The sequence below is a fragment of the Amblyomma maculatum genome, chromosome 4 (genome assembly GCF_055883805.1).
Source record: "Amblyomma maculatum isolate TAMU_Amacu chromosome 4, ASM5588380v1, whole genome shotgun sequence".
Classification (NCBI taxonomy): Eukaryota; Metazoa; Arthropoda; class Arachnida; order Ixodida; family Ixodidae; genus Amblyomma; species Amblyomma maculatum.
Window position 1 is genome coordinate 135,168,725 of NC_139347.1, and position 18,500 is coordinate 135,187,224.

At 45.7% G+C, this 18,500-nt stretch overlaps 1 protein-coding gene across 3 annotated transcripts in view; it reads right to left on the bottom strand.

Annotated features, from left to right (window-relative positions):
* The window catches only part of pps (protein partner of snf), a 127,733-nt gene that overhangs the window by 41,463 nt on the left and 67,770 nt on the right, over positions 1–18,500 (bottom strand). For all 3 annotated transcript variants that reach the window (XM_084602535.1, XM_084602534.1, XM_084602536.1), the window contains 7 exons: positions 17,011–17,368; positions 13,950–14,037; positions 12,260–12,536; positions 10,453–10,575; positions 8,408–8,590; positions 6,525–6,583; positions 1,305–1,523 (listed from right to left, as the gene is read on the bottom strand). In XM_084602535.1, coding sequence (XP_084458661.1) covers positions 1,305–1,523; positions 6,525–6,583; positions 8,408–8,590; positions 10,453–10,575; positions 12,260–12,536; positions 13,950–14,037; positions 17,011–17,368 — 1,307 coding nt within the window. The remainder of the gene's footprint in view (positions 1–1,304; positions 1,524–6,524; positions 6,584–8,407; positions 8,591–10,452; positions 10,576–12,259; positions 12,537–13,949; positions 14,038–17,010; positions 17,369–18,500) is intronic.

Here is an 18,500-nt window from a genome sequence, read left to right on the forward strand (position 1 = left end):
GATGAGCCTGGAACGATTTTTTCGCGTTTTGTTGATGACATGCCCGCAACAATGATTGTAAGGACTTTGTAGGCGGCGACGACATCGCGGCGACCACGGCTGTACTGACGGACGCCGAAATCGCTGTGGAAGTTTCTGAACATCCCACAGACGAAGCTCAGACTGACCCTGCAGACGACGAGAACATTCCGACTTCACAAGAAGCGCTTGCTGCATTGGATTTACTGCGCCGTCACTACAGTGCTATTGAGAGCAGTGGGTTTGCCCTTGTTGAGTGTTTGCGAACTGTGGAACAGGGTGTGATACGGAACGCGATCAACACAAAAACGCAGGCCGCGATAACGCAGTTCTTTGCGCGTAAATAAATGGACGTGACCCAAGTAGGCACCCTCCGAGTTGCTGTGCCTTCTCCGATTGAATTTCGCTGCTCTTGCGTGTATTTTCTACGAAATTTTATATTACGAATTATGGATAGAGCGAACTATTTTCCGATTGTTTAGCAGTTCGTTATAGCGAGGTTTCACTGTATAACAGTGTGGGACACAAAAAAAAAAAAAAAAAAAAAAATGGCGGCGGAGGCAAGTTCAGGGTGCAATCATTTCGCGAGTGTGATTATTATGCGAGTAAATACGGTACTATCACCATCAGAAGAGCAGCAAGATCACCTTTTCACATGCACTGTCAGCTCTCTGTGCACACAAAGCTAATTAACTCTTTCGATGCGCAACATGGTGGCGATGTGGAAGTTGACACTGTTTGGTAAACTTGTAGAACAAGGCCTGTATGCCTCGTGTGCTCTACGTTTCCTCAGAACGATGCTCAGAATTAGTACTCAGTGCAGCGTGTCCAGTGATGAGTGTTCCAATGCATGTTACACTGAGCCAGCCGTATTTGTTGAATAATTGTGCCTCAAGATGCCACTGATCTATTAACACAACATTCCAACTTTGGTCCCCCCCCCTTTTTTTTCCCTTGACACATTGACCACCAACCTGCACAATGCATCAACCAATGAGTGAAAAAATACAGCCTATATGGCCTGTCTCTACATAATACTGTGTAACCTCATTCAGGCAAAGCTTGCAGGATTGAGGAAAGGCCACATGTAAATTAGACATACCCTGCAATCAAAGATAGCTTAAGGGGGAATGCAAGTTTTAAAATAGAAAAAAAAAAAGGAGGTTAAAAGTGGTATTTTTCAAACATTGCGATTTTGAGACTTTAAATATCCTCTCTCTGTATCACGTGTTTTCAGGCTAGCTAGATGGTACAAGGACTGTCATCAGATTACACTGTGGACGTACCCGAGTGAGACTGTGGAGCTGGGCTCGAAGTCAGAAGAGTCCTCGCGGGGCCTGTGTGAGCTCCGGTGTCGGTCTGTAGAGGGCGGAGGTGTGCTGCCCCTTCCACGCGCCGGCGGTGGAGGCGGAGGTGATGTTGATGAACCGGATGAAGATGACAGCTCATCTGCGAGGCCTGGAAGACTGCCGCTGGGTTGCGCAGGCGTGCTGGCTGTGGATGATCTGCAAGTGCCACGTAAAAGGAAAACGGTGCAAGAACAGAGGAACGATCTTTGTGACTGAAGCAGAGAAACTGAACAGATGGTTACACTGCCCTTTTTGTGATTAATAAGCTAGAAAAAAATTTTAGTTGAAGCAATTCGTACACGAAACATGATAGACAAGTTCAAAGAGAAGACACGGACAGAGGAATGCTGTACACAGAATGGGCACTTACAGGTGACTACATTCTCGTTACTACGAACACCACATTAAAGAATAATAATAAAAAAAAAACCAACAGATTTCCTGTTTTCAATGTAAAACTATTTCAGAATTACGAATTTCAAAATAGCGTATATTACAGAAAAACGTACATACTTTATTTTTTCTTCTAAAATGTAGGAACATCAGCATTATGAATTCGACTAAAATTAACGGCGCTGCAGCTCGCAACTCTTTCTTCAAAATGAGACCGCTGTTTCTGGTGTATGGTCCGTGGGCTGTAGCTATCATCATCAGCATATCTAGTACCAGCTCCTAGCGTCATCATAAAGCTGTAGTTTATTACGCAGTAGCCAGCAGGCCTATAGTAGGCCTAGCCAACTGCCTTTTTTCTTCCCGTGTTGTGGCGTCATTCGCTGATTGGCTGTTCGTGCCATTCGCGTGGGACAATATATAGGCGCTCGCTTGGAGAGGATAAACGGGGCGCCGCAGGCGCGCTCCGCTTAGTCATGTCTGACAAGTTGTACAAGGCGTCGCTGGAGAGACGTGCTGCGCGTAAACGCCGGCGCCGTGCCGAGGAGACAGATGAAGAAAGGCAAGATGGTTGGCTAAGCAACGCGCCTATGCCACAGAATGGCGAGCCAGGCGGCGTTCTACAAGTTCAGTGAGCGAGAGTAGTTTCATGGACTGTTTGTATATATATATTTTTTTTTGTCGTGAACTATCTTAATGCGAAGTTTGTGCGAGAGCTGGCAATGATTGCAGCCAGCTAAGTGCCAAGCAGCTTTCACTGCAAGAAATAAGTGCCAAGCAGCTATCACTGCAAGAAATCGATGCAGGGAAAAAGCGAATTGGCCTCTGTAGACGGCTAGCACTGCCTTGTCGACCGCTGCGATCATTTTGAAAGACCGAGACAAGGTTGTCAAAATTCCGGGAGCATACAAGATGAGGTCATATTGTTACGATACGGCAAGCCGATGAAAACAGCAGAACAAAGGACAGAGAGATGGTCGATGACAGTGAGATGACGTTTAATGAAAATGTTGCCGGGACTAGCGCGAGCGCTCCTGTCCGCGCCACTGCCCGCTTTTTCTTCCTTGATGTCGTCCGTAACGTGACCCAGGACCACTGAGCGATCGTCCCGATCGTGGACGAGGAAATGCACGATGTTGATGATTCCACGGCATGATGATGGGCGTGTCTAGATGCTTGAAAAAGAAGAGGAAGAATAGAATGGCTTGCCGGCACGATGATTCGCGACGAACCTTGGCAGGACACTCTCGGGCCACACGTTGCCACGACTCGATGGCGGAGGCCAAGGCACGCACCACATGGCATAGGCAGGGGAGAAGTCTTGAAGTGTAGCGGTGTCTTGGGTCGTAGAGTCCTTGGTCGGCACATCAGGTCAGTGGGGTTACATTAGGTCATTCGGGTCTCTCCTTGTGTCTTGTGGTCATGTGTGGCGTCTCGGGTCAGTCACTCCGTCGTGTCTTGTGGTCGGGGCGGGGGGGACGGGGCGGAGGAACGGCAAGGTCTTGCTGGGTCCGGCAGGCTGGGGAACAGCCATGCAGTGCCTCCTAACCTTTCGCCGCCGGCGCAAGAAGTCACAGGGCGCTGATGCTCCGGACCAGGATGGGGGGGTGATGATGAAGTACCAGCACCTCTAACCAAATGTTACGATATGGCAAGCCGATGAAAACAGGAGAACAGAGGACAGAGAGATGGTCGATGACAGTGAGATGACACTTAATGAAAATGTTGCCGGGCCTAGCGCGAGCGCTCCTATCCGCGCCACTGCCCGCTTTTTCTTCCTTGATGTCGTCCGTAACAATATCGAACTCCGATATATTCTTTTACCTGGACATAGTCCATACTTTCATCGCCCTATGCAATCATGCACCCGATGAGGTATTGCACAAAGTGGAAGGTGTGTGTTTGTAGTGGTGTAATTTAGTGCATGGTCGTGTTTGCTGCACGTGACAGAAGTAAATAATTTATTTCTTCAAATAGATCAGCTTTGGAGTTAGTGCAACATTTTCATTTGAGGTATTGCTTGTCTACACGTGCCTACTGCCAAGTTAGCTGATTTTTTTAAAGGAAAGGTAGAGAGGTTGGCAGGAATCATTAAAATCTGGCCTGCTGCCAAGGTACATCATTTTCATACCTAGGTTTGGCCACTGGCTTATAATCACAAAGTTTTCATTACAATAATATTCAAAACAACGAACAATTTTTTTGTGATCCCGCGGATTTCATTATATCGAGATTTGACTGTATTTACTCGCAATTCACCCAATACAACACAGCCTACAAATGCAATATATAAGCCTACAGTAACGTGCAGATGACCTGTGAGTGCCACTGCGTAAGGTTGCCATGGTTCGCGGTTGCTGTGAAAATTTAACCAAATGACACACAAAGCAGTTCATCCTGGGCAGATTTTTTATGAGCAGTACTATGAGAAATCAAAGAATATCTCTCACCGAGTACATCACATACATGTCAATGGGAGTCTAATGCATTCCCAGGTTGTTTTTAAAATGACATGTAACAGCACTCAAAACCTCATGCCTTGTCGAACTTTCGCACATTATTGCCTTCCCCAAAGACGATCGCATCACCCTTGGCCGTTTGCCGCGTGACGTTTTCAAGCCACGCGCGGAAGGAATGAGAGGGGACAGTTGGGCAACGGCTGGTCTGGGCAGCGCCGCGCCCATTCCCCAAAGGCGCGCGCATCTGCAGTTATCGTTTCCCACGCACCAACACATGACATTTGCAAGCCACGTGCGTGGGTGTGCCCATCCTTTTGCCGAGCTATCTCTCTCCTTCAGCACTCGCTACGCATGCGCCAAGCCAGCTCAGCCCGTTTTCAGACAGGCGTCCGACGCTTTCTCCAGCGTGTGTTGCGAACCCTCTGCGCGCGGCGACTGACTGTGCCCTGCGGACGTTAAAAGCGGCAGCTCTTTCTTTGTTTTTATTTTTTTTGGCGAGTCAACCTTTCTTATCGCTATGTCGTTCGGACATTAAGAAGCGGCAGGGTTTCTTTCTTTTTTCTTTTTTGCGGGAGTCGTGTATCTTTATGAATCAACGACAGCACGCGGTCAGCTGCTGCAATCATGACGCCCGCCCTAAGCGCGGCGTGATAAATCTAACCAGGCTTGTGCAATCAAGCCATCACGGGCCCTCTGCCAAGTTCGCTCCCTGCCACAGCAGGAGCTATCAAAAGATAAACGCGCCCCGACGTTATCGCTGCGCGGCATCTTGGCACGCTGCCAAGAAATGAGCTGTGGATGAGACGACCGAAACGGAGTGACGTGCGCCATCAACTTGCAAGCGAAAACGCTTGCGATTTCTGCCGTGGCGACACAGAAACCTTGTTTTGAGCTGCCGCGGTGGCTCGAGCAGCGAGAGTGACGCAGTTCCAACAAGTTTGAAATTTTTCGCTCTGTCGCTGCCGCTCATCGCTGAGATCGCTCGCATGTGAGCGAGCTAGCCTTAACGCATTTTTTTTTTCTTCAAATTCTCGGCGCAAATGTGGAGGGTGGATTCATTATGCGAGTGGGCTGATTACGCGACAAATACGGTATCGTTTTTTCCGCATCGTAAGTGCCGTCACAAGCCGATTTCTGTATATCGAATTATCGATATATCGAACTATTTCGCGATCCCCTTCGAGTTCGATATATCAGAGTTCGACTGTACCGCTCACTTTAAGCTGAAAGTGATTCAGACTTCAACCGGCTGACTGAAATGGGCATTGCTTGTGGCTGTTTGCCACTGGACACTTGAAGCGTAGGCCACGGTTTCGTTCGAGACTGTGGAAACTGTGGAAAAAAGTTTCAAGGTGACAGGGATATCAAACAGGCTGGACGGTACAGAGGATGACCTCATCTGGGACAAGGACAAGCCTGAAGTCCCTATGAGTTTGGAGGAGGAGGAGGAGGACGACGACGAGGAGTGATGTTTTGGACACAGGACGAGCCTGAAATCCCGACGAGTTTAGCAGAGGAGGACAAGGAGTTTTTTGACAATAATAAAGGCAGGTACCACCTAATTTTTTTCGCTGTCTTTTTTCTCATGTAATCGCGCCCCTGATTTTCACCCCAATCTCGGAAAAAAAAGTGCGGCCATTACACGCGTGTATACGGTAACCGTCTGTAAAATCCCTGAACTTGAAAAAAAAATCACCTTTACAAATCAACAACTTTGCCGGTTTCCATGTTTCGTTTATACGTCAATAACAGAGAATTGCAGCATAGCAACATCTGCTATGCTATAATGCAGCAGGCGTGTGTGCCACTGGGAAACATGCAACTCGCTCAAGGTGGTCACCGCATGTGCAAGTGGTGTCCTGCACAAGTGGATAATGTTAAGATAGCCCTCCAGTCAGAATATCTCAGCCAGTCAGTCATTTCCATGCCATTTCGCGACGTACTGTGATGCAACTGCAGGTCATGCTCATGCCACGAATGAATGCACGCGCCACGTGAAGCAATAACATTTAGTTTCCATCATTAATGACGATAGTGAAGACTGCGAGATGGAACTCGTGAGAAAAAGGCGAGTGGAATGAAAGCTTCCACGAATGCGATCCCTCCCACTTCCCCCCACAGGCGGCGGCGTCGAAGCAAGCCAGTGAACAGTGCTAACGCTCATTTTGAGTCTGATTGCGCACTCTTGGTAGGCTACCGCGATGAAAATGATGAATATTCCCTTATTATTATTAGGCGTCTTTTCATCATAGGAATATATGAGAGGTCAAGGTCGCAGTGGCACAGTCTTGCTTGCCCTTATTCTTACCTTCGGGATGGAGGTGGTGATGGAGTCAGCCTCTCGTCAGAGTCGGGGGGTGGGGCCATCTGTTCACAGAAACAAAGCAAAAATTACCTGAGGAGGAAAGATGCAAATCCAAGATAGATGCCTGAACAAATGCAAAACTAGCAAGAGGAAGCTTCAAGCAGCACAAACGCATATGTTGATAAAGAACCGCTGTACTGACCCATGCTGTCTCCTATGAACACTTTCACCCCTGCCCAAGTCAAGTCCCAATTGCAGTTGTGAGTGCATGACATGCAATGTTGCCACAATGCATGTGCAAAGAGAAAACTTTCAGTTAAAAGCAAACAGCTATTTCACTCGAACAATTTCGAAGTACATCAGATAGTTTGTGACTGCAAATGCTATTATGAAAAAGAGGCAGTAGAATCTTGGTGCTAAAAGCTGGTAGATATGAATATCAGAATGATACAAATTCTCTCAATTTCCCAACTGGAGTGCATTGTTTACAATATGCCGAATTTCAGATGTTGCAGACACTGTCCAGGATCGCTGTGGATTATAGGAACGCACAAACCAAAACTGCAGACACAGCCTTGAACATTAAGCACTGCCTGCACATTGGTGCCTCTACAATCGCCAGCCGCTTTGCACCCGCCATCAGCAGCTTTTGCCGAAGCGCGGCCCACACATCATCAGCACCCACCAAAAGAATTTATCATGATGCAAGCAATTCTTAAAAGTTTTTCACGGGTCATTCGATAATTATATCTTCCAGACAATTCAAACGTCTTTTCGGTGCCCTGTAGCTTAAATTGACGAGCTTTACTTTACTACTCTGTCCCAAGGTTGGTTTACAGGGCTTAATTTTAATGTAGAGACTCAGGCTATGAGAGATACCGAAGAGGCATGGCGCCTAGCTTTTCGCCTCCATCAAAAAGCGGCCGTCGCAGCTGGGATTCGATCCCGCATTCCTGGGCACAGTAATCTTAACTACTGAAGCACCACAGCAGGGGGGAGGGGTGCCACTTTCATGAAGCGAATTTCCCTCGAACGAATGACCCTTTTGGTGGCTTCCATCACATGGAAAAATGCAGCGTCCTTTGAAATGATGGCAGTGACAATAGATGCTGCAGCACTCTGCATACGTAAATTAAATACATACCTAGGAAAATTCTCATAAATACAAGTACTCCAAGCTAATTTCCACAATTCATATGAACACATTGTTGCATGCTACTGACTCCAAAAAGTGCAGCAATCCAAGACAAGCAAGAAGACAATCCAGAACACATGAGTGAGAAAAACAGTGGAATAGATGAACAACTTCAGGACTGGCAGAAGAATGCTAGAGGGAACGACAAAACAGTGTCAACAGACAGTACAAGCGAGAAGAGACAGACACATGCACTGCGTCTTGTCGCCTATCCCATCCATCCATCATCAACCAACCAGCCCCACTCAGCCATTTTCTTAGAATAATACTAGCGTGTCAGAGCATAATTCAAAAATGTGGAGGGGTCCAATAGCTGAGGTAAGCTTTTTTTGAAAAAGTGTACAAACTTGAAAGTGTACAAACTTGCATCTTTGGAAGATACAACTAATGAATTCGGTGGGTTTCTTCACCCAAATTCAGATTGTTGCAGAAATTTCTCAACATCGCAAAAATGAAGGCATCGGAAACCTTGTTTTTTGGTGAATATCAGCCGCAAACGACCGATGTGCACTCCCTTAAAGCCTAATATTGATGTTTGAAAGCAACGCTAACTGTGGCCATGACAGAGGATTATTAGGCTCCGTAATTCAACCCTAGACTTCCAGGTAGACGTGGCTAATTACTTGACTGCCCCAAAGTGATTTCCAACAACATACTGCATAGGGCACAGAGTCCAGCAGCCCTGGCTTACCTTTCCCGTGCAAATCTTGCAGTTGAGGTCAAAGAGGTGTGACCGGTGTGCATCGGTGGTGTCCTTGCCTGACCGCTCGACTGCCTCGATGGACGTCGTGGTGCTGCCAACACTTGGCACCCGCGGCGCTGCTGGTGGGGGTGGCGGCTCTGGTTGCTCTGACACCACCTTCTCGTCAGCCTTCTGCAAGCAGAAACATTCCCAGCCAAGGCAAGCAAACTCAGTACACACACACACGGTAGCGGCACTATCGCCAGGTGCAGAGTAGACCACGCGCAGAGTAGAATAAAAATCGCCAGGTTCCCAGCCTGTTCCCATCCCTCTACACACACAAATGCTGTACCCACACTACACTCTCAAATGAAAATCAGTTAAGTCGGTTTGCCGCTTGATTTAATTGGTTTGGCTTAAAGTAGTGAAAAACGAAAAAGAAAGACTCATTAACCGGAAGCCAAATTTTCCCACCATCAGAAAAACAGAACTAAGAACAGTAGTGAAACCAAGCTTTAACTATTGAAACTGCCCAATTCTGCCTAATTTTTCAGTTCTAGAAAATAGACGAGCACAAGTCTGCTGCTGTGTTACTCACAGCTCTCTGAGCAGTCCTCATTTGCTGTCATCAAAAAAGTGTCACAAGTAACGATGCAATTGCAAGGCAAGTAGTAAGAGGGAAACGCAGATCAAAGGCAATAATAGCACAGTGCACTCTCCACGCTTCCCCGCCTCGCATGCAGTCCAGATCACAAGCCTTGTAAATGGCAAATTGAATCACAAATGGTATTTTTGCTCTGGATTCCAGTGCGGCATACAATGTGGGGTTTAGGAATGTAAGGACACTAAATGCACGTTTTCTCTCGCACTTGCTAGTGCTTGGTTCGGAAAGCGACCGCCGCAGCGAGCGGGCCATTGAAGTCACGTATGAATTTTTTGGTGGAGTCAATTTGCGTACATATTTATGCTTTTCCGCAATCATTACACGTAGCTCGATCTATCATAGCAGGAGAGGAATAATAAAGAAAAATCCCCCCCCCCCCACCGGAGATTTACAGTCATGCCTTGTTAATATGACCCCCATTAATACGGACTCGAAATATGGACAATATTTCTGGGGACCAAACTTTTTTATGCATTTGCGCCTCGTTAATATGAAAACTCGCAACTCAGACAATGGACGAGGGAAGATTGCACAAAGCCCATTGGGGCCCATGTAGTTATGTCACTTTAATATGAACACAAACAAGAACCCATTCTCTATACTTCCGCCTAAATGTTTCACTTTCTGCACCTATTAGGAAGTGCAAATCACTAAGTAATGTCCCTTTCTTTTTGGTTTCCTATTTGCAGTGCGAAGTTGTCTAGCTACCCAAGACACCCTACCATTTGCCTTATTGCATGAATGGCTGTGGAAAAAATTCTCTCGGCAGCTTGTGCAGAGTAGAAAGCCAAAGCAGGCAGGTTTTAGCGAACTGGGTGCTAATATGTGAATGTGAACACTTGTAATAAAATTTGTCATTTATCCATAAGAGGCCATACGGCATATCTACGTATGCAGCTAGACACGTCAGGTTGCAATACTTTATTTCAAGCATAACGGTGACCCAGATAAGGGATCATATAATTTCCCAAAATATGATTATAGTATCATCTTCAGTGCCCCCAAGTATGAACAAAAGCAGATAGTAATTATAGCTTTTGTTTTTAATCATTATTGCATTTTATTTGTGATTTGTTGTTATGAACAACTCACTTTATGGACAGTTTTGATCGGGAACCAAAGTGTCCATATTAACGAGGCACGACTCTACTACCGATGTCACATGAATGCCAATCTTCATTAACTGTCTTCGATCTGGTATTTCAGCCACTATTTGTCCCCTGTAGCAGACTGCGTCCTTTATCTTTACATCATTACTGACAGATAGATGTAAACTATCACTTCGGAATGACTTCACCATAATTGAACGGTGGTGCTCTTACTGACTCATGTAGCTTAACATTTCAAAGCACCGCTGCAGAAGTGGGCCTCCTCACAGGGCAGCACTCACCTCGAGCAATCGGAGGTTGTCGTCATCAATCTCCACCTCGCCCTTGTGAGTCTTCTTGAGGAGTGCGTGCGAGGACACATTCTGCGCGGCCTCCATCTGTTCCTTTTTGATCATTTCAATGGTCTGCACAGAAAGCACAAAACACGCCTGGCTCAGATTGTGATACGCATCGTCTAACAGTGGACAAATGCAATGGTCTACAATGAACAGAGCCTTTTACTGAGTTATGATCTCTGAGACTTGCAACTGAACTGCGATCGCCGCAGAATCACTTAATTCAGACCAGTAAATTTGTCAAACCACCAAGCTCAACTGCAAGTCACTGCATTGGAAGGCCAACACACCAGCACAATGCCAGGCAGAGCAGCCGGCAAATTCTGGCCAGAAGTGTTGCTGCCCTTCGATTCCACTGGGGCCGAATTATGCTCCAATAATGTCATAAAACTGTCACAAACCCATCACAAGCTGATCGGCTAGCCCAGCTCCTACTGGTCGATTTTGACCGGCGGACATGTCGACCAATTGGAGTGGGGGCTGACTGACAGGTTTTCGACAATATTTACTATGTGACTGGAGCGCAGTTAGGCCCTTCCAGTTCTGCGCCTACCCACAGCAGGACAACAACAATGTGGTCATTCTGTAGGTCAGTCAGAATAGCTGCGGGCGGAGAGGTGGTGGTGTTGGGTTCTTTTTATTCAAATGGACACAGTTCAGACAGGACCTGAGTGCAAGCTCATGACGTTCCCACAATGCTGCTGTGTATAGCAATAACATTTAATGGCAGTTCAGCGCTCAAACCTTCACTTGCTTGCCTTCCAATTTTTAACCGATTCTTCTTTCCTTTAAAATCACAGTAAGAGAACAACACTGAGACAGAAGCACCTTTCGCTCACATGCTGGGAGCAAAATTCTACACATCACAAAGGTTCCCAAACTAGGCATCAATTCCCTCCCTGGGGTTAAATCCGCAGAGGACTTACTTTCAGCTACCATTTATTCTGAATCTAATCCATGCTGGAAATTTTCACAGGCAGACTGCTTATCTTCACAGCCATCCAACATTGACTGAATTTGACCATTTTTGGAAGCCTGTCCATCTCAGAGCTATTTTTTTTAGAATGCATGTCAGGCCAAAGGACCACTATCTTTCCTTCATTCAGCACTTTTTTTAAAGCCATTGGAGTTCCTCAACACAGGGCCTCTTCCATTCACCCCTCTCAGACAGCCCATTGGCTGCCGGAAAGCTCACTTCTGACAGTAAAAGGCACTAAAATAAGTAAACAGCGACCACTGAAGAAGGCATCACAAAAGATGTGCTCCGCAGACCAGCTGCAATGAGCACTTGCACTGCCAACGAAATCAAAGAAAACATTGCCTGTAAAAATGGCCCTTAGTCTCCCCACCTCCACATCACCTCTCAGATGTTTGCAAGCTACCCGAGTGCGCGCGAGAGCAAAATCGTCCTGGTGAGTCTGGCAGCCAGCGGGCAGCCTGAGACTGACCAGCCAGAGAAAAACGAACATGTTCTGCCAACAAACGAAAGTGGTTGGAGCAACCCGAGAAAAAAAAATGGCTGGCTTCGCGCTCGAGCATCCCGAGGGCAGCCAGATGCGAATAACCGAAGAGGTCCAGTTTTAAGATGTTTAAGAACCACTGCTGGTTTCTTAATCTCCTCATCCAAGGAGACCCTGAATGCAAATGAGTAACAGAAGCTGTAGCCTGGTCCTGTTCCAGCATATTCTCCAGCAACCCATTTACTACAGGAAAATAAACAAACAAAACAATATGGAAAAGGAGACCAACTCACATGCTTGTTCTCTTGCTCCCGCCAGCGGGCCAGCTCCTTGGAGGCCAGCTCCTCGGGCGTCATGCGCACGAGCCGGTCAGGGGGAATCTTGCCCCGCAGGATCTTGCGGAAGAGCCCCTGGTTGCGGCTGTCCTTGATGTTGAAGACCAGGCTGCGGTACTTAGACTTGTAGCGCGTGCCCGTGTCCCGGAAATATTTGAACAGCTCTTCCTCGATGCGCACCGCCATGCGGCGCACATCATCCGCCGGCAGCGACAAGTCCGTGGCCTCCTTGCACCTGGAGCATGCAAACACCAGTGACCCTGCGCCTACCTTTGGCAGAAAGGCGGACGCAACACTCTGCCTATTCTGGTGCATCACAACGAGAAGAGGAAGAAGACCTCGATGCTGCTGCTTCCATTTTTTTTCCTTACATCCGTCTCCAAGCCTCAACGGCTATGCAGTTGTACTGACAGCCACCAAAGATCAAGACAGTACCTTTTCTGCTGTACCTGGTCATTTCATTCCACAATCTCCTCCCTTCAACTGACTTGGCAACTTGTGCTAGGGATTAGTACTATCCACCTGTCTAACCTTGCGCAGTTTTTTAACCTGGCTGGCCACTGAAATGTTTCCAGCTACTCTTGGCTGGTCAGGCTAACTCGAGAGAGAGAGAGAGAGAGAGACCCTGTAATGAAGAACAGAGATTTTAGCCGGCGTTTAAATTTCGCTGACATGCTACTCTGTGTAGGAAGGGGAACTGGAGAGGGACAGATTGAAAAAGAATGGTGAGGAGATCAAAAGAAATGAAGGGGGAGATAAAACGACGCCATTAAATGCAATGTAACTAAGCGGATTAGTGTGACCATTGCCACTGTGTTCCATACGAGTCTCAAATGATAAACGGTAAATTGTGGAGACGAACATCACAAAGCAGTGAATGAGCCATTAGGAACAACATAGTCGAAGGCTTTGCAAACCAGGCCTAGGAATTAATGGAACTCACTATCACAACTAGCTGGCCCTACACCATGGAAAAAAAATGAACTAGGAGGAAGCACCAGGTCACAAGTCATTAAAAAATAAAATGAAAAGCATCAAGAGAAAATGGCCGTCATGCAACGAGGCAATGGTAGCTATTAGCAAAGTTTAGTTTTTGCTCACTGTCGGAGAAGCATGCATGTTTGCTAAAGGAACGCCATGAATAGAGCTGGTTTGCACTCTGGGAACTATGTGGGCCGAATTTACAAGATTCAGTCCTCCGAGACTGGAGTTTGAGGATGATTGTTTGTGGAGGCCGAGCCAGTGATGTCACGCTTGCCTCGTAGTTTTCTTCCTTCGTGCCCTTCACGGTGGCAGTCAGATGGACCGACTTGAATGGGTCTTGCTTGCGAGATTTCATTACTGAGAGCTTTCATGCGTCTGTAACATGGGATAGTCTAGTAATGTACAGGCTTTGTCAAAAGTTAAGCACCCAGGGGGTCTACTTTTGAGAAATACTATGCAGCTCGTAATGCATTCCCAGGTTTCCAAACTTGCTGAAGGCAAGAAGATTTCTTGTCCTACCCTCATCAATGGCACGATTCCACGATTGTTAAAGAAGTCATATTATATGGCTTAAAAGCAAGCCCTCTGGGCTCTGAGCTTTTGACAAGGGTTGTACACTACATCTCCTACTGGCCCACAGATGAATGCAGTAAGCGTCACTTGCCTGTTGAGCAGTGCGTCCCTCAGTACCTTGCGCACATTGAGGCGAACCGGCTCGATTGATGGCTGCGTCGCTTCTGCTTTCTTTGCCTCTGGACCGCATGCAAAGAAGGGCCACGGAACACACTGGTGAGCCACACAGCTACACGTGAAAGCAAGGCCCCTGTACCATACCTTGTGGCATCAAAAAGAACAGAGGCCATTGCATTCATTTTTGGACAATACTGGCAGCATCGTAAAGCAGATATTCAACATGCAACCCCACCAAGTGCAAACACATGGTAGTGGAGGGCTAGAAAGTGTGCAAATATAAAATTTTAGGTGAAATAAATAATAAAGATCGAGTGCGAATCTAGTCGGATACTTCTGAAAAGTTTCAAATATTTTCTTAATATTCCGATTATCAGTGCTGGCCTTACAAAACTCAAATGCTTTTTCCCAAAGCATAGCAATGATAAGAAACAGAGGTTTAAATTTCGTTTTCAAGGGGGTATATTTTTCAGCCCAACACATAAGGGTGAAAAGACAGGTGCTAACCCATAAAACGTTTGTTCAGAAAGATAGTCTGTACAGCAGGGAGCAAAGGTGGTGTATAGGCACCGTGCGCCCACCAGGCGCCTCCACTGGCAGCGCTGCGTTCAGTTACACTAGCGGCCAATTTGGAGTCTCGAGTGAGAAGGCTTTGTGCGATAGCAGACGATTTCCGCAACCGTATAAAAAGGAATCTGTGCGTCACTGCTGGATTGCAGTTTGTATTTGTGCTGAAAACTTTGAGGTTTGAACTTCTTTGAGGTTGGAACTTGAATAAAGGTACCAAGCTTTTTAATCTGGCCCTACCCCACGCTATGAAACGGCTTTTGACGAAGACCAGAGTGAAGTGCTAGCCCGGTGCATCGTGAATTCATCTCTTTGCACTTGAAATTAAATTAAGGTTAAAGGATATTTGTATGTTCGCTTATGGAAAGTTTCAGTTGCTCTGCTTTCTTGCTTTCTTAGACACATCTGTCAACAACAACGATACTTTGTCGAAGCAATCTGCAGCTGCAGGGTAGGCGTTGCAGGAAAATGCAAGCATACTGTTGCTGTAGCTGGTTTTCTTTCTTTTATTATTTTTTTTTTTATGTGGAATGACAAACAGTTGAAAACCAGTCACCCTCAAATGTGCGGGAATCATGATTCTATTCACGAAAATCGAAGTTAGGTTCTTAGTAGATTGGCTAGAAACAAAAAGATGTCCTTCCCAAAGGGTACCGCAAATGTTTTGCAAACAGAAGCCCAGAACGTCACCGGTCAATGATGTTCCCCCTTCCGGTGGAGGCTTTTCATCCTTGCCGTGCCTGGCCCGAATCAGTGATCATCTGATGCCATAGGTTTACATAGGCATTGGCTGGAACTGCCTCTGGGTTTGAATTATCCGAATTAACAAAAATTGAATGAAAAAGATTTTAATATATAGGTCAATTGCGGTTTGCATTTGCAATTTTTGCAGTGTTTTGGCAGATATAGGTTTGCATCATGCTGTACTGACAAGCTCTTGTTACTATGCCCTATCATTAGCATATTTGCATATTAACTAAGGGTGCGTGAATCTTGAAATTTTTATACATGAATCGAATATGAACATATAAAAAAAATGCCTTCAAGTATCGAATTGAATATTGAATACCCAACCGGTGAAAAAAAATAAATAAAATAAAAAAAATTGCAAATTAAAAATTGGCAAAACTGTTCATGAGCTGTCACTTTACACCGTTAATATTAACACAGCATCAGCTGTCTGTACAGGACGATGCAGACTAAGAACTCCCCAAACATAGCGAAAATTATAAATGCAAGCCAAAGTTGACCAGTGTGCAGACATGAGGCAGAAGCAGTGACAATGCGGTCAACAAAGACACTGATAGCGTTTCTTAGGAAAAAAAAAAAAATTCATGTGTATCAGCAATATTTCGGTGCGCTTGAACTGAAAAAAACATTTCTTGGCGGAACATGTGTGAGATTGTGAACATTTAAGACATGATGAATGACTTCCACACTCTGAAAATTTTATCGCTTATAAAGCTCGATCTACTTACTTCAGATTTAAGATAGCCTGATGCTTTCACGTTCAAAGCGACATGCATATGTGAAAAGCAGTGCATGTTAGTGCAGCTGCTGGGCACAGCAGTAAGCATGACAGAGTAGTGCAAAATGGTTTCTCTCGTCACTCCACTGAGTTCAGTAAGGTAATTCCATTCCCTTGACATGGAACATTCTTTTAGACAATTTTCATGCTCAAAAATATTACAGATTGTAATTAAACCCAAAGTGCATTGCATACACCTGAATTTGTTCTCTACTGGATAAAAAGTACATAAAGTGTCGTGCCCAAAAGTAATGCTTTGCCCAAAATGAAAAGTTCAGAAATGAAAGTTATGTAAATTGTTGCAGACGCTGTTGCAGCACTGTTGCAACTGTTGCCCTACTGTTGCAGACGCCCTATCTGAATGAAAATTGCAGAAAACATACAACTGAGAGTACGCCACATAGCTTTAGAACTAGCTCGCACCTCTAGTTTCCCCTCAGCATTCCTACTGATGAGCGGCATCCTCAGGATAGTTTTCTTCGATGGACGCTGCCAATGAAATGAAACTCTCACTTTATAACGAGACAAGATGAGTGCACTCTGCCTGAGGGGCACGCCCATGATGGATATGCCGATACAATGGGTGTGGGACACACTGCACTGTTGCAATGCAACTCCAGAAATGAGTCTTTCCTACTTTTCTACCAACTTGTGGATGAAAAGTTTGCAGCACCCAAATGGCGAGCATGCTATGTCAAAGTGTTAAATGCGCAGGGTATGCAGTATGCAGACATGGACAAATTTGCTTGAGTAAAAAAAAAAAAAAAAAAAAAAAAAAAAAAAAAAAAAAAAAAAAAGGAGAGAAAGAAAGAAAGAAGAGAACTGCCCTTCTGCCTTGGGAAGTTTAGCGACAGCAAAGTATATTTTCAAGCAGCAAATTCAGCCGATTTGTGAACTACCACAGCTTGCAAAGAGGACGTCCCCTGCAGTATGCACTCACCGCCACCCGCTTCAGCAGGGCCCTCAGACGGTGTGCTGTTGGTCGCACCGGCCGGTGCGGAGGCAGCCACGGTGGTCCCCGAGGAGGATGTGGTCACCTGTTGTTGGCTGCTGTTGCTGCTGCTGGACTGCTTGCTTGGTTTGGGTTGCGATGCCTGCTTGGCCGGTGCCTGTCTGGAGGCTGACTGCTTGGTTGAAGGCGGACGTGCCGGTGCCCGAGCCACGGCCAACTCATACGTCGGGTTGCGCACGAGCCAATTGGTGAGGTTCTCTGCCGTGGGCGTCTGGACACCGGCAATCAGCTTGCCCGAGCTGCGCTCCGTGAACATGAGGCGCCGCTCGCTATCCAGCTTGGCTGCCTGCAGCGGTTGTTATTGTTTGTCACAATACTATTCTCAGAAAACATATTAAATAGGAAGTAAAAACAGCACAATTAAACAGATTTTGCTGCCCACAATTTTCAACGTATGAAGCATGAAATCGTATGAACCAGAAATGCGTCAATGAGGTTCTACTGGTAATAGACACATGAGCCTGCATGAACCACCACGACATTTAAGGGGGGACACCCCTCTTAAAACTTTTTTCCTTATTTATGGGTGGATCTGACTGAAACTCGCACCATTAATGTACTTTTGCATGCTGATTTCAAATATCTGATTAGTTTTCTTGTAGATGAAATAGCTTTCAAAATAATCCCTAATTCATGTTCTTCGTTTGGAGGTGAGTTAATTACTAAACACTTTATGGCATGAGGAGAATAGCCCTGCCAGAGTGATCTAGAAGGATCATAGAGTGCCGCTAGTCATGAATTAACGTGGTAGAAGAATTTGAACCAAAGTTACAATAAGTCAAACTTTTATGAATAAAAGCCCAGGTTGGCACCTAAGATTGATAATTAATTCTGTAAATGTTGCCGCATAATAACTGTACATATTTTTGTCCTACGGCACTGTCGAAGGTTTTCTCTTTCTAACAAGACAAGAATGAGAGCTATAGCACAAATAGACTAAGAGATATCTCTCCTCCAAAATTGCAGCACCCTCAAAATTGCAGTTTTGAGAAAACGAGGAAAAACACTTCACAGCATGTAGGTGTAAATTATGTCAATGATTGATATGTCAACAAGATCAGAAACAGGTGGAAAGTGATCTGAAGCGAAAATTAATGGCCTATGCCAATTTGAGCCAAAGTTACGCAATAGGAAACGCTTGAAAGGAAAATTCCATTTGGGTACCGAAGACAACATAACCTTCTCAGCAAATTTTCTTTTGTCGTCACTGCATTTACCTTGGTTTCATGAGACTCGCAGGATTCCCTTTCTAGAAAAAAATTTTTTAAAGCAATAGCAAGAACAGGACCAGAGATATTGATCTTTAAAAAATGCAACACTACCAAAATTGGGGGATTGTCGGAAGCACTCAAGCCTCACGGCATTTAATCAGGAAGCGCAACCCCAAAGACCTCATGCTATTAAAATGCACCAGGAGC